General features: G+C 44.4%; 1 protein-coding gene across 2 annotated transcripts in view; it reads right to left on the bottom strand.

The window, feature by feature from the left end:
- Positions 1-14883, bottom strand: part of COIL (coilin) — a 53195-nt gene extending 38312 nt beyond the window's left edge. Inside the window, exons 1-7 of one of the 2 annotated variants that reach the window (XM_081898688.1) lie at positions 14598-14879; positions 11891-13061; positions 10792-10878; positions 8691-8738; positions 6677-6746; positions 5565-5653; positions 3437-3648 (exon numbers count right to left, since the gene is read on the bottom strand). In XM_081898688.1, the coding sequence (XP_081754814.1) occupies positions 3559-3648; positions 5565-5653; positions 6677-6746; positions 8691-8738; positions 10792-10878; positions 11891-13061; positions 14598-14860 (1818 nt within the window). In that variant the 5' untranslated portion in view covers positions 14861-14879 and the 3' untranslated portion in view covers positions 3437-3558. Of the gene's footprint in view, positions 1-3436; positions 3649-5564; positions 5654-6676; positions 6747-8690; positions 8739-10791; positions 10879-11849; positions 13062-14597 lie in introns of those variants that run through there. The other variant, XM_081898689.1, reaches the window with a different exon arrangement.
- Between the last annotated feature and the right edge of the window lie 958 nt (positions 14884-15841).

The following is a 15841-nucleotide window of genomic DNA, read 5'->3' on the forward strand; positions in this document are numbered from 1 at the left end:
CTCCGCCATCCATCAATGCCAAGTGATCAATGTAAAGAAAATCACATGATAGACATGAACCAGTTTTTGGCACAGGAGGAATGTGTGTGTGTTTGTATAAAGGGGCACATCATTGTTCTATTTGCTCACATCATGTATCTTGCTGGTGACTAATCGCTCCCTCTAACAGCAAGCTCAGGTGGCGAGTGTTGTCAGGATGGGAACCAAGACAGGAGCAGAAGAGAATGCCACAGGGACCTTGAGGCTTGCAGATTTATTTTTTTTAAGTGGGAATTAATACTCTCTCACCAGCCCAGTGAAGACAGCCTGCTTACTGCCGCTTAGGAGGCAGGGAATATTTGCAGTGGAGTTGTAGGAAAGGACAATCAGTTGGCCGTCTTGCACCCTTTGCAGTTTATAATACTCACCAGTAGGGCTTCCCAAACTTGGGTCTCCAACTGCTGTTGAAGTGCAGACTGTTTGAGGACTGGGACATTTGCTGGGAAACCAAAATGCTTGTTTACAAAGCTATTGTACTACCAACCTTACTGTATGCTTGTGAAACGTGGACTACTTATGAATGCCATCTCCAGCTCCTCAAAAGATTCCATCAACGGTGTCTCCATCAACGGTGTTCCATCAACAATGTTTAAAAGATTTTACACATCACCTGGGAAGAAAGGCGAACTAATGCCAGTGTACTGGAAGAAGCATAGATCACCAGTTCTTCAACATCAACTTCATTGAACTGGTCATGTTGTGCAGATGTTTGATTATCGTCTTCCAAAGCAACTACACTATTATGAACTTACGAATGGAAAGCATAATGCTGGTTGTCAACAAAAGACGTTTAAAGACTCTCTCAGGGCAAAAAATAGTATAAACACCGACAACTGGGAAACACTGGCCTGAGAGCGCTCCAGTTGGAGAACAGCCTTTACCAAAGGTGTCGTGGACTTTGAAGATGCTCGAACTCAGGACAAAAGTGAGAAATGCACTAAGAGGAAGGCATGCTTGGCAAAACCTCACCATGATCAACTCCCACCTGGAAACCTATGTCCCCACTGTGGAAGGACATGTGGGTCCAGAACTGGCCTCCACAGTCACTTACGGACTCACTGTTAAGACCGTGTTCAAGGAAGACAATCTTACTCGGCTACAAGTGATCGCCAAAGGAGGACTACAATTCTCACCATCCCTATCTAGCAGGACCAGGAATGATGGGACTTAATAGTTCAAAAACAGCTGGAGACCCAAATATGGGAGACTCTGCTCTGGAGGATACGGCTGGTTTCTTGCCCTAAATTGGGAGCCCTCTTGCTAAGGCACGTGGGAAACCTTAGGATCTCCAGATTCTGCAGGACTACAACTCCTATTGGCCCCAGCAGGCATGGTCAGTAGCCAGGGATGACGGGAGATTGTAGTTCAGCAACAACTGGAGAGCCTAAGGTTCCCTGTCCTCTGTGCTAGGAAGTGAGGCTACACCACAACATTTTGTTCCAAATCCCACTTGTTGGAATTGGATTGTTGTTGTTGTTGTTTAGTCATTTAGTCGTGTCTGACTCTTCATGACCCCATGGACCAGAGCACGCCAGGCACTCCTGTCTTCCACTGCCTCCCGCAGTTTGGTCAAACTCATGCTGGTAGCTTCGAGAACACTGTCCAACCATCTCATCCTCTGTCGTCCCCTTCTCCTTGTGCTCTCTATCTTTCCCAACATCAGGGTCTTTTCCAGGGAGTCTTCTCTTCTCATGAGGTGGCCAAAGTATTGGAGCCTCAGCTTCAGGATCTGTCCTTCCAGTGAGCACTCAGGGCTGATTTCCTTCAGAATGGAGAGGTTTGATCTTCTTGCAGTCCATGGGGCTCTCAAGAGTCTCCTACAGCACCAGAATTCAAAAGCATAGATTCTTTGGCAACCAGCCTTCTTTACGGTCCAGCTTTCACTTCCATACATCACTACTGGGAAAACCATAGCTTTAACTATACGGACCTTTGTTGGCAAGGTGATGTCTCTATTTTTTAAGATGCTGTCTAGGTTTGTCATTGCTTTTCTCCCAAGAAGCAAGCGTCTTATGAATAAGACACCTGCCGAAATGCACAGGTGACATTCATGCCTAAAATAAATGCTGATATCCATGAGTTTCCCCGCTCCTTTGCAACCTATGCATCTGCAGAGAAAACAATGTATGAACATAGCTGTCAATTTCCCCCCCTTTTAAGGGAAATTCCCTTATTCCAAATAGGATTCCTTGCAAGAAAAGGGAAAAGTTGACAGCTATATGTATGAGACGTTAGTTTAATTGGGAGTGGTGGAGAGAAGCACACGTCCCACAAGTTTAGACGCATTTTTAAAATTATGATCTATCCTAGTGTTTGAACAACGGTGAACCTAGCCCAAAGGTAGGGTTGCCACACTTTTATGACTCAGCACACGGCAGCAGGTTTCGTGATGCTGTGCCAGCTCATACTGTTTGCTGGCAAGTTCAGCTTGTGCTCTTGATAATTTCAGCTGGAGGTGATCCATGACATTGCAAACAGTAAACAGTAATATCACTTACATAACTTTTGCAGTATGCTAAAGTGAGTCAAGTCCTCGGTATCCAGTCACACTCACAATGCCCCCCCCACCTGTGTAAGGTACACCTATGTGAAAGGCACATTTCTGAATTTTGTTTGGTGAGGCAGTTTGCTGCATGTAAAAGGTAAAAAGGTAAGGGACCCCTGGACGAGGAAGTCCAGTCAAAGGTGACTATGGAGTTGCAGCCCTCATCTCGCTTTCAGGCCGAGGGAGCCGGTGTTTGTCCACAGGCAGCTTTCTGGGTCACGTGTCAGCATGACTAAACCGCTTCTGGCGCAATGGAAGCCAGAGCGCATGGAAACGCCATTTACCTTCCCGCCACAGCGGTACCTATTTATCTACTTGCGCTGGCGTGCTTTCGAACTGCTAGGTTGGCAGGAGCTGGGACAAAGCAACAGGAGCTCACCCCGTCGTTGGGATTCGAACCGCCAACCTGATCGGCAAGCCCAAGAGGCTCAGTGGTTTAGACCACAGCGCCACCTGCGTCCTTTACCTTTACTGCATGTATAGTTTAGCTTGCTAAAAGCCAACCTTTCCCTCAGTGAATGAGGAATGAGGAAGCCCTTGCAGACCGTTTGTGAGCTTTTACATCCATCATGGGCCAGCTAGGTTGCAGGAAGTATGTTTTGCATGCTTTCATAATACAATTGTATTACCTAATATTGGAGAAGTTATTTCCTTCCCCTTTTATTTTACCCATGGGAGAGACTCCCAACGAAATGTTGACCTCCCTATTTTTCGCTTTAATGGAGAGGGCAGGGAGCGGATCAAGTTCCTCCACTGAAATAGACTCCATAGCCCTATGAAAATACATGGCTCTTAATGTAAACATCTCAGAACAAGCACCTGAACCATGGCACAAACTTTTCTTAAACCTCATTTCAGTTTTTGAAATCCTTTATTTTTTTTTAGAAAAAAAACAACAGCAATTTGCATACACTATCTTCAGAAAAAGAAGGACAGCATTTCACAGACTATTTACAGATGAGTAACTTCACAGCTTAGGGATTTCCATTTCCCGTGCCTGATTCGTTATTCGGAGGGTCAACTATTAGTCTGGGCTCAATCAACGCATCCCAACTTTCAGTTATCTAAAGGGGGGAAAAATGCATGTCAGACTCAACATGAGCAGATCAGATACATGCCATTTCACCAGCATTAACCCTTTTAAATAAATTTAACGTGATTAAACTATTTTGTATAATAAAATCAATTTTAACACACGCTTGCCCAAGAGACAAATTGCTGAACGAGACCTATGTCTGATAGCTTCGAGGCTGAATCAGTTTCTCTCCCTGGCTGCATTCAGGCATCATAATAAACATGGCAGGAATGAGTCTTAAGCAAGACTTAGGCTTCCTCCCATTTTCCATGGCGTGTGACCATCAGGAGATCAGAAGCCTTCACTTCTTATTTCAATCAACCTGTGGTTAATCTCTATGATTTATTGAAACAAGCCAGCTTTTGTGTACCTTGTTTGAAGTTGCCTCGTTTCAAGCAAACAATAATTCGGGGGGGGAGGGATAGGACAGATTGTCAGGGCTGAATGACACATAAAGCTGCAGTTCATTAAAAGCAGAAGCAAAAGCTTCCAATCCCATCCCTGTTGCCACGTTGGATAAGGCGTGTGTTAAACCCAAAGGTCACCTAGGCTTCTTCCTATCGCAATAATGTCGAAATGATTGCGTGCTCTAAGTTAAAACAGTAGACAAAGTGCCAGCACTTTAGTATACTTGCATTGATTAAGCAGTATTTCGTTTGTACACAACATCTGAAACAATGCAGACTTCTATAAATATTAAAAATAGGGAAGTAGACAAAGAGTTTGTATTGGTACCAGTTATTTTCTTGGTGTGATATTTAGTGTCTTAATCAACAGGAAAACCAGTGAAACCAATGGACTGATTTCATTTGGTCCGCTTTGAGTATGAGGGTTGCATTCAACACAGCACAAATACAATTGTTCCGTAAGTGAGAGGATTTCTCCTTGCGCAACGTCATGTTTTCCCTTCTCCTCTCCTCAATTTGTTGCAAGGGTGAGGGCACAGAAAAGTCCTTGCACTAATGGTAAATTTTGCACTAAAATGACTAGTTTGTTGAACGCTGCCCCAAATTATTTGGATATTGCCCTTCAAACACATTAATAATAATAATAATAATAATAATAATAATAATAATAATAATAATAATAATATATTTATACCTCGCCCTCCCCGGCCAGAGCCAGGCTCAGAGCGGCTAACACCAGTAAAATGACAGTAAAAACATAATGGGGGGGGGGAGCCAATTTAAAATACAGGTTAAAATGCAATTTAAAATGCAGCCTCATTTTAAAAGTAGCCCATAGATCAAAACTATAAGGGGAGGGAAACATAAGGGTCATACTGAGTCCAAACCAAAGGCCAGGCGGAACAGCTCTGTCTTGCAGGCCCTGCAGAAAAATGTCAAGTCCCGCAGGGTCCTAGTCTCTTGTGACAGAGTGTACCACCAAGTTGGGGCCAGTACTGAAAAGGCCCTGGCCCTAGTTAAGACTAATCTAACCACCTTGCGACTTGGGACCTCCAAAATGTTGTTATTTGTGGACCTTAAGGTCCTCCGCGGGGCATAGCCGGAGAGGCGGTCCTGTAGGTACCTGGGTCCTAGGCCTCCTCTATAAGGAGAATACACTTCCAATGTGGATGAAAACCCTCCAGCACAGAGAATTCCAGCAGGGCTCAACAGAGCTCTGTTCCCTTACGTCTCCTCCAAACACACCTTGGCACATACAAATGCTGTATTACAGGCAGTTGGGGGGACAGTCTGGGACACCTCTCCTCTCTCCTCTAGCCTGTCCTATAAGGCAAGTAACTTGCAGTGCGAAGGGTTGAGAATCCTCCACGCACAGAGACACTGCAATTGAGTAGAGAATGGAATGTGCCCTACTAACATGGTAAGAAATAAAAGGTCATTGGAATAATTTTAAAGGAGGCTCCTGCAAATTAATTTCAAGAAAGTGCTACCCCCATACCTTCCTATCGTGAGATACAGCATATTCTATTCTTTCGGCTCCATCTGCAGACTGGTAAACCAGATCAAACTTCCCTGGCTCTTTTGAAACTTAAAAGAAGAAACAAAAACCAAAACAAATACAATTAGAACATTTGTACAAAAGTTTGGAGGTACTTAGAATGTGACTGAAAGTTGCAAGGGTGGTTACATATATAATATAATTGTGGCTGCAATCCTATAACCACTTTCCTGGGAGTAAGTCCCATTTAACACAGTGGGACTTATTTCTGATGCATAAACAATCACATTGTAATGTGCAGTTAAAGCAGAATGGTGTACAATTAGTAAAGAAAAGTCATCTTTAAAAGAGAAGTTGCTGCCTTTCAACCAAAATGGTCAAAGGCCTGGAAACGATGCCTTATGAGGAACGGCTAAGGGAGCTGGGCATGTTTAGCCTGGAGAAGAGGAGGTTAAGGGGTGATATGATAGCCATGTTCAAATATATAAAAGGATGTCACATAGAGGAGGGAGAAAGGTTGTTTTCTGCTGCTCCAGAGAAGCGGACACGGAGCAATGGATCCAAACTACAAGAAAGAAGATTCCACCTAAACATTAGGAAGAACTTCCTGACAGTAAGAGCTGTTCGACAGTGGAATTTGCTGCCAAGGAGTGTGGTGGAGTCTCCTTCTTTGGAGGTCTTTAAGCAGAGGCTTGACAACCATATGTCAGGAGTGCTCTGATGGTGTTTCCTGCTTGGCAGGAGGTTGGACTCAATGGCCCTTGTGGTCTCTTCCAACTCTATGATTCTATGATATGAGAAAATATACTGGGATGTAGCCAATATTAGTTGTGAGAGCAGAACCACTGAAATGAATGAACATGACTAACTCAGGTCATAGAATCATAGAATTGTAGAGTTGGAAGAGACCCTAAGGATAATCTAGTCCAACCCCCCGCAATGCAGGAATATGCAGCTGTATCATATGGGGATCAAACCTCCAGCCTTGGCGTTATCAGAACCACACTCTAACCAACTGAGCTATCCATTAATTTCTGTGGGTTTACTCCAAGTAGAACTTGCTTTAATACAACCCATATTCACATTCAACTCCGAAGCTGCATATCTCTTACCTGATGAGAAAGAAAGAATTTCAAGTTCTAGCTGTTTGTTAGCAGGATTCCAACTGACAATTTTTCCTTCCTTGAAAAGGAAAAAAAAAGGAGGAAAAGCGGTGTTTATTCTGGGTCGAGAGCAAATGGACAAATGTCATCTGTCCCACATTTCAATCCTGTACAAATTGCAATAAGGTAAAGGTAAAGGGACCCCTGACCATTAGGTCCAGTCATGGCCGACTCTGGGGTTGCGGCGCTCATCTCACTTTATTGGCCAAGGGAGCCGGCATACAGCTTCCGGGTCATGTGGCCAGCATGACTAAGCCGCTTCTGGTGAACCAAAGCAGCGCACGGAAATGCCATTTACCTTCCCGCCGGAGCGGTACCTATTTATCTACTTGCACTTTGACGTGCTTTCGAACTGCTATGTTGGCAGGAGCTGGGACAGAGCAACGGGAGCTCACCCCGTCGCGGGGATTTGAACTGCCAACCTTCTGATTGGCAAGTCCTAGGCTCTGTGGTTTAACCCACAGCGCCACCCGCGTCCCACAAATTGCAACAGATCGACATAAATCATATACACAAGTCAGTTCTGAATGCTCCGTCACACTCAAGGGTGATCCAGGAACAGAATTCATGGATGGGGCTAAAGGTAAGAGCAGGCTTGATTCTCAGTAGCAGGCTCAACAGAGATAGAGCAGCATTAGTCCATGCCTGATCTGCTTTGTCTATCACATGTACAGTGAATTAGTACCATTTGTTCCTATAGGGGAAAATAACCTTTGAACTGAAAAGACACTGCTGTAGCAAGGGCAAAGCCTGATTTTTTCTCCTTTAACCTTGGGTGGTTTAACCTGCATAGGCAGGGATCCCCACACAGGAATGCAGTATGTGTATGTGTGAATTAACAAGTTCACACTCAAGAATTGAATCGGAACCCAGGATAAGAACAGAAGCAGCTTCAAATTCTAAACTGCTCTTATGGAAGAAACTGCTCCCTGTCAAGGAAATGGAGTCATTCCAGAGCATTCCCGACCCCATCAGGAGCTGAGAATGCTCCTTTACTTTCTCCTAAGTAACTGAAGACCCCCCCCTGCACAGGCTACTGGCTATACACCAGGGTTTCTCAAATCTGGGTCCCCAGCTCTTTTTGGACTACAACTCCCATCATACTTAGTGAGCAGGACCAGTGGCCAGGGATGATGGAAATTGTAGTCCAAAAACAGCTGGAGACCTAAGTTTGGGAAACCCTGGTATGCACTATGAGACTGTATGGTACAATGGTTATAGAGCGTTGGCCTATGACCTGGGAGACCAGGGCTTGAACTAAGCCATGGAGGTCCCTGGGTGACCTTGGGACAGTCACCGTCTTCCAGACTATCCTACTTCTCAAGGTTTTTGTAAGGATAAAACGGGGAGGGGAGACTCATCTGCGTTGCCTTGAGCTCCACGGAGTAACAGGCAATATATAAATGAAACAAATAATCTGGATTCTTTCCTGCATACTGACGAATTCTTAGCGAATGTATACAGACAAAGTTTGTGGAATGTTCATTTCTTTCATTAAGCCACACAAAACAGAAGCTCATTCGGGAGATGAAGGCTCCCCCACTGGCAAAAAGTTAGCAGTGCATGTTTCTCTATTTCCCTTTGCTCCTGGGCATTAAACGCATGATACTATGTAGTGGATTTTCTTGGGATTGTTCCCTTCCACACTATGATTCTAAGAGCTTGGTGAATCCAAATTTGAACTATGCAACCTTCTGATGTGTCTCGTGTTTTAACCGTTATTAGAATAAGCAATCAGAAATGGGAATATTAAAAGGCCAAGATGCAATCTAGCTAAAAAAAATAAAAAAATACCACCGAAACACAAAGGGAAGCTTTTAATGTTTAATAGGTTATTGTATTTTAGTGTTCTGTTGGAAGCCGCCCAGAGTGGCTGGGGAAACCCAGCCAGTTGGGCGGGGTATAAATAAATTATTATGATAATGATGATGATGAGGATTACAATGTACAATAGTCTCAATACCTTATAATCAGATACTTCAGGAGTGTAATTTTCAGTTAGCTCCAAAAGCTGTTAAGAGAAAATCAAACAGAAAGCATGAGACAAGATGGTAATCCTTTTCCTTTTTTGGAAAAGCAACACAATTCCAACAAAAGAAGAATGGTTATTAAAATTAAGTGAGTATCTCAAACTAGTAAAACTAACAGAATTAGTAAGAAACCAACCAAGTAGAAAATCAGGAGAGAATGGGATGTCTTTGCAGATTATATAAGAAAAGCAGGTTCCCATAATTATGATTGGCTTAGCCTACATTAAAAACTCCACAGGTAAACAAATTGTCTCTCCAAAATGTATAAAATGATTACAGACAACCAAGATATGAGATTATAGGAACCATATTGTGGTCAAAGGAAGTCAATCTTTTTATTTTCTTTTCTTTCTTTGATGTATTTTTTCTTTCATCTTTACTTTTTCTATTTCAAGTTCTGTATTTTTGGTATTCTTTGACATTTTGGTATTTTTATTTCATAATGTATTTTCTTTTGTATGTATGTAATATGTATAAAGCAATAAAAAAGCAGCAAAAATAAGCTGGTAATCCCAAGTGATGACGCCGTCCAAATAAGGTTGCAGTCCGAACTCCACTTACCTGGGAATAAGACCCAATGAATGCAAAAGGATTTACTTCTGAGGAGACATGGTTAGGATTGCACTGTAAGTCCCCACAGCCACTCTGTCTTATGAAAATGGTCAGTAACCAAAGATCTTGGCAGTCGGCTCCAACCATGCTCCCTTTGGTCTTTGCTAACACCAAGGGATGTGCAACCAAAGTAACACTGATAAATGATCAGTGTTCGATGTTTTAATTTGCTGGAAACCGCCCAGAGTGGCTACAGCAACCCAGTCAGATGGGCAGCATATAAATAATATATATTTTTTAATCATCATCATCATCACAGGAAATGTAGAAGAGGAGGAGGAGTTTGGATTTGATATCCCACTTTATGGCCACAGTGATCCATGCGACCGTCACCTCCAGGCTTGACTACTGTAATCTGCACTACGCGGGGCTGCCCTTGAGGCTGCCCCAGAAACTCCAGCGGGTGCAGAATGCTGCAGCGAGGCTCCTCACGGGGTCTCTGCCATGGGAGCATATTCACCCAGTGCTTTTCCAGCTGCACTGGCTCCCGGTGGAGTACAGGGTCAGATTTAAGGTGCTGCTTTTGACGGCCTAGGACCCTTGTACCTACGGGACTGCCTCTCCCGGTATGCCCCACAGAGAGCCTCAAGGTCCATAAATTGCAACACCCTAGTGGTCCCGGGCCCTAAGGAAGTTAGATGAGCTTCATTTTTTTTTTAAATAAACAACTATCTGACTTTTAGAAGACACCTGAAGGCAAACCTGTTTAGGGAAGTTTTTAATGTTTGATCACTTAATTATTATTAATATTCTGTTGGGAGCCGCCCAGAGTGACTGGGAAAACCCAGCCAGAAGGGCGGGGTCTAAATAATAAATTATTATTATCATCATCATCCATCCGATTTTGAGCCTGGAGAAATTATGTTGAAAGCATCAACTTCATCAACAATGGTGGTTGCTCTCCATTTAACAACCGTTAGAGAGATGATGTTTCATTTTTTTCAGCCAGTCGGTATCTTCTTAGGATTTGTATTTTCAGTTTAAATACACATTTTAAATTTAAGTAATTTACCTGAGTATTTGTGCAGTCTTCTCGGACTTCTGTTTGCAGTTCTTATTATGTATTGCACTCCCTTTTTCCAGCAAGGTTAACAGAGTGCAAGAAAATATTTAATCCACCCAAGTATATATGCAAACAGGCGAGAATATGACCTTTCAAGAATCATAGCAACCTAAAACAGATGCTTGAGGAGTGAAAGACTTCGTGCCAGAACTACGTTAACACTACAAGTGTGTATTTTTTAGTCTACCTCACCCAACAGAATGTTCTAACACACTCATCATAAGTCTTGACTCCAGCCCTCAAATTCCTGCCAATGTTACTAGTGTCTTCCCTCCATACAGCTTGCAAGATGACTGAAGAGCTGGATAAAAACTATGTAAGCAAGACGCAAGGAACAAAAATGTTTTGAGATTTCATACCTTGAAGGCAATTTTCTCTCCTACTTGTGGAGGAGCAGCTAACAGAGGCAATATGCTGTAGTCCTTCTTGGGAGCTTCTGGTGGATTCTGTGAAACAATGATTAAATACATTATCACCCACAATCAAACCCAGTAAAGAGCATTAATGTGATATAGAGGGCAAAAGACGGCAGGGGGAAACTGCAGGAAAAAACAGAGGCAATGAGAGAACTTCCACATGCAGATGCACTCTACCTGGGTTCCAGATACTGGGAACAACCAGGGATGGAAAGCCACCACCTTCATGTCCTCCTTGTCAGGTTTCAAAGGTATCTATATTTCCTCTGCAGGTGACAAAATGTGAAACCCAGTGCTGCTGTTCCAATTACTGAAAGTCTTCTGGGGCCGTGGAAGTGTCTGCTAACATCTGGAAAATGTTTTCTTTCTCTATAACCTTCAGGTCTTAAGATCAGCAGAGGGAAAGCCACTGCCCTCAGAAGTTTTGGGGAGAGATCTGGGAGAGGGCAATATCTGTGGCAGCCCCTAAGTTGTGGAATTCCCTTCCCACAGATGTGCATTTTACCTTCACTGTATGATTTTCATCATATGCTAAAGACACACCTCTTCATCTTGGTTTTTGACACCCAAGGTACACGTTTAGGTCCACTCTACTCTTCTGATTTTAAATTGCTTTACCAGAGACCTTATGGTGAAGGGTAGTTAAGAAATAATAATAACAACAATAATAATAATTCCCTTTTTCCAATTCCCATCACCTCCTTCCATGCTGCCCTGCAGAGTACCTCAACTCCCTGGAACAGATTTCCAGGGGACTGCAGTAGAAAATCAGCGAAAAACCATCTCCCTTTCTCTTAAGCTAAACCCTTTCTGCAAGCAGAATGGCAGCACTGGATTTCTTCACTCACAATGCTCAGTTTGTGGGCTACTATTTTGTACGTAATTTAGGGTGTAGGCAGGGTCACCACAATCACACTAACAGTTACACACTTTGCTTTACACCCGTTGTTTCTTTTAATTTTGTGAGTTATCAAACAGTGTTCCATCGAGAAGTACATCACGTGTCACGGAGACAAAAGCAGGTCATCGCCAGCAGACTCACCTGTATAATAACTGAAGAGTTTGTTGCTACTTCGTGCAACTGTTGCTGCTTTTGCTGCTCACCGTTGTAATTGTGGAAGAAGTTAGGATTCTCTCCCCTTCCTCTTCCCCGGCCCCTCATCATCCCACGACATCCACGGACCCTAGGCCCTCTCCAAAAGGGGTTTTCTCCTCTGCCACGACCCCTTCTGCTGTCGCTGGGACTTATTTCTGGTCCACAAGTGACAGCTGGCAGCTGTTTCCCGCCATTCCCTCCCAGCGTCTGACTGACTGCAGAATTTGTCTTGGGTTTCTTAGGAGTGCAAGCCTCCGAGTCTGAGCTATCAGATTCTGAAGAGGAGCTTTTAGGTTTGCTCCTTGAAGCTGGGCCTCCAATAGTTCCTTGGCTATTATATGGCGGCTTACTTTTCAAGTTATTGCTCTTCTGCTCCTCCTGCTCTCCTGAAGTAGAATCTGAATCTGAACTTGAGGACGGACTCTTGGCTTTTTTACTACATGCTGCCTTGGGAGGATCGCTGCCTTTCTGTTTAGCGGCAACTTTACCAGCAGATTTCACAGAAGAAGCCAGTTGTGGTTTGTTTAGGTGCTGTGATGCCACCTTAGTTTGATGCGAGTGTTTTCGTTTTGCATCTGCTATATTGTGGTCACTCTCGCTTGATGAAGTGGAAGAGTCGCTTGAGGTTTCCTGTTTCTTTGTGCCGGACTGTCCTACTGGGGTTTTCGCTGCACTTTTTTGGCCGGGGCTCAAAGAAAAAGTCTTGTTGGTCCTTTGTGAACTGTTATTTATTTCTATGGCTTTTTCTTTTCTCCTTTTCTTTTTATCTCTAGCTGCCCCCTGCTCTTTTCCCCGGTCAACCTTTTTTTTAAGCTTCTTGGAATGGCAAGTTCTATCATCGCTCTCGCTGTCTGTGGCAGAGGATCTTCCGATTGCGTTTTTCCTTTTCTTAAGGGCCTTTGGGTCCTGAATGTTTGCAGCGCTCTCTTCCTGACAAGAAAGACGCTCACAGTTCCATTTGCCCTTCTTTCTTTTTCTGTGACCTTCATTTTCGCTGTCAGAATCTTTCACTTCCAACTTCTGCCGGCGTCGTTTCCTTCGTTTTTTTGATTGGTTACTAAAACCATTGGCAATTTTATCCTCGTCTTCTTCCCCGATAACCTCCTCCAATTTGACTCTGTCGGGATATCATGCAAGAGAAAGTTCTGTTATGATCATGGCATCATTTATACATTGTTACTCTAAAAACATCCATTCGTGCCAAACTTTAATCCTACACTGGCAAAGAAATCTTAGGGATTTCAGTTGAACAACCTGTTTGCAGTGTGTGTTTCATGTTCCTTTTTAACCAAGTATTTGGTTGATCTGTTTGGCATCCTATACCCTTTTAAAATGTGGCTCTTTTCTGAGGTTTTTTTAATTGGGTTGCTCTTTTTATTCTGATTATATATGTTGTGATCTTTTCTGTGAACTGCCCGGAGACCTACAGGGATTGGTGGTACAGAAACTCAATAAATAATAACTTTTAGCTAGTAACAGTATGCATAGTGCAGGCATGGTCAAACGTGGCCCTCCAGATGTTTGGCGACTACAATTCCCATCATCCCTGACCACTGGTCCTGTTAGATTAAGGTTACCAGATTTTTTTCAATGAATCCGGGGAAACTTTTCAACTTCAATGGATTTCGTATGGGGACTGATTTGTAAATCCGGGGACTGTCCCTGGGAAAACGGGGACATCTGGTAACCTTATGTTAGCTAGGGATGATGGGAGCTGTAGTCCCAAAACCTCTGGAGGGCCAAGTTTGGCCATGCCTGGCATAGTGCGCATGTGTAAAAGCTATCTGTAACGGCCAAGTATAACCTGGAGTTCATACTTTGGAGTGTTTTTTGCCACTACCGTTCCTTTTTAACCAGGCCTTTGGTTGATGTGTTTGACATTCTATACTCTTTTAAAATGCAGCTCTTTTTGGGGTGGGGTTGATATTGGGTTGCTCTTTTTATTCTGATTACAGTGGTACCTCGGGTTAAGTACTTAATTCGTTCTGGAGGTCCGTTCTTGACCTGAAACTGTTCTTAACCTGAAGCACCACTTTAGCTAATGGGGCCTCCTGCTGCTGCCGCGCCACCGGAGCACGATTTCTGTTCTCATCCTGAAGCAAAGTTCTTAACCTGAGGTGCTATTTCTGGGTTAGTGGAGTCTGTAACCTGAAGTGTTTGTAACCTAAAGCATATGTAACCTGAGGTACCACTGTATCTATGTTATGACCTTTTCTGTGAACCACCGGGTATAGAGACCTCCGGGTATGGAGCGGTCTATAAACTCAAGCAATAAAATAATAAAATAATAATACCTTCTGAGCTCCAGATGGGGGCGGGGAGTCCTCCCACCCCACCCCCAATTGTCCCGTCCTGTATTTTGCCAGAACAAAGGGGCGGGGAGAACCCCAGCGGTTCTCAACCTGTGGGTCCCCAGATGTTGTTGGACTACAACTCCCATCATCCCTGAGCTCTAGGGTGATGGGAGTCGTAGTCCAACAACATCTGGGGACCCACAGGTTGAGAAAGGCTGCCCCTAAACATAAGCCACCTGCTGGTTCGTTCAAAGTGGGGCGGTTTGGGGGGCGCGAGGGCGACTCTCACTCCCACCCCCGACCCCCACCTACCCAGCTTTCTTTCTTTCCCACCCCCCGAGCGCCCCTCTCAGCCCCACCGGAGAGAGTCGTTGTCCCGCACAATCCTGGCGCTCTCGGTGGGCGGCAGCAGCGCGCCGTCGAGGAAGAGGCTGAGCTTGGCGCGGCGGCTGAAGCCGAACTTGTCCCGGACGAGGCTGCTCAGGTCGGTGACGAGGCGCACCTGGCGGGGCTCCAGGAGCAGCCAGCACAGCCCGCAGGCCGGCGACCCCGGAGGAGGGTAGTCGAAGAGCAGCCGGAGGCGCACGGGGGCCTCGCAGCCGCCGCCGCTGGCCGCCGCCATCTTGGTGAGGGCGGGAGAGGAAGGTCGGGGAAAGGGAGAGTGGGAGGAGCCTCCGCTACGGCGCCCCGCGAGGGACGAAAAGGGAGGAAGCTATTGCCGGTGCACGCCGTTCTTTTTTCTGATTTCACATTACGCTTTTAAAAGTTGCAAGCAGCATGCGTCCAATTCACTGCTTAAATAGTAAGAATCACAATCTTTCACATATATGCGTGTGAGAGAAAGAGGTGGACATTTTTTAAAAAATTAAGATTTTCCCCAGCACTTTATGTTTCCATGGGTGGGGGTCCATTTCCTAAGTGCATTAGCAAACAAACAAAAAAAGAGGACTGGATATTAATTGCAAATGCAATCTTAGGCAAGATCGCGGGGACGCAGGGAAGGGGTAAAACCCGGCGACCGTGCAATCGACGCTGTGCTTGTTTTATTTATTTATTTATTTATACCCAACCCATCTGGCTGGGTTTCCCCAGCCACTCTGAGTGGCTCTCAACAGATTAAAAACACAATAAAATATCAGACATTAAAAACTTCCCTAAACAGGGCTGCCATCAGATGTCTTCTAAAAGTCAGATAGTTGTTTTATTTGGCATCTGGTGGGAGGGTTTAAAGACCCTCTCAAGGCAAATCTAAAAAAAAAAGTATAAACACCGACAACTGGGAAACACTGGCCTGCGAGCGCTCTAATTGGAGAACAGCCTTTTACCAAAGGTGTCGTGGACTTTGAAGACTCTCGGACTCAGGACGAAAGGGAGAAACATGCTAAGAGGAAGGCAGACTTGGCAAACCCTCACCATGATCAACTCTTGTCCGGAAACTTATGTCCCCACTGTGGAAGGACGTGTGGATCCAGAATTGGCTTCCACTGTCACTTACGGACTCACTGTTAAGACCGTGTTCATGGAAGACAATCTTACTCACCTACGAGTGATCTCCAAAGAGAAAGAATATTGTTTAGGAAGCAAAACATTTATTTAGGGATTT

Source organism: Podarcis melisellensis (genome assembly GCF_964234715.1).
Source record: "Podarcis melisellensis genome assembly, chromosome: 2".
Lineage (NCBI taxonomy): Eukaryota > Metazoa > Chordata > Lepidosauria > Squamata > Lacertidae > Podarcis > Podarcis melisellensis.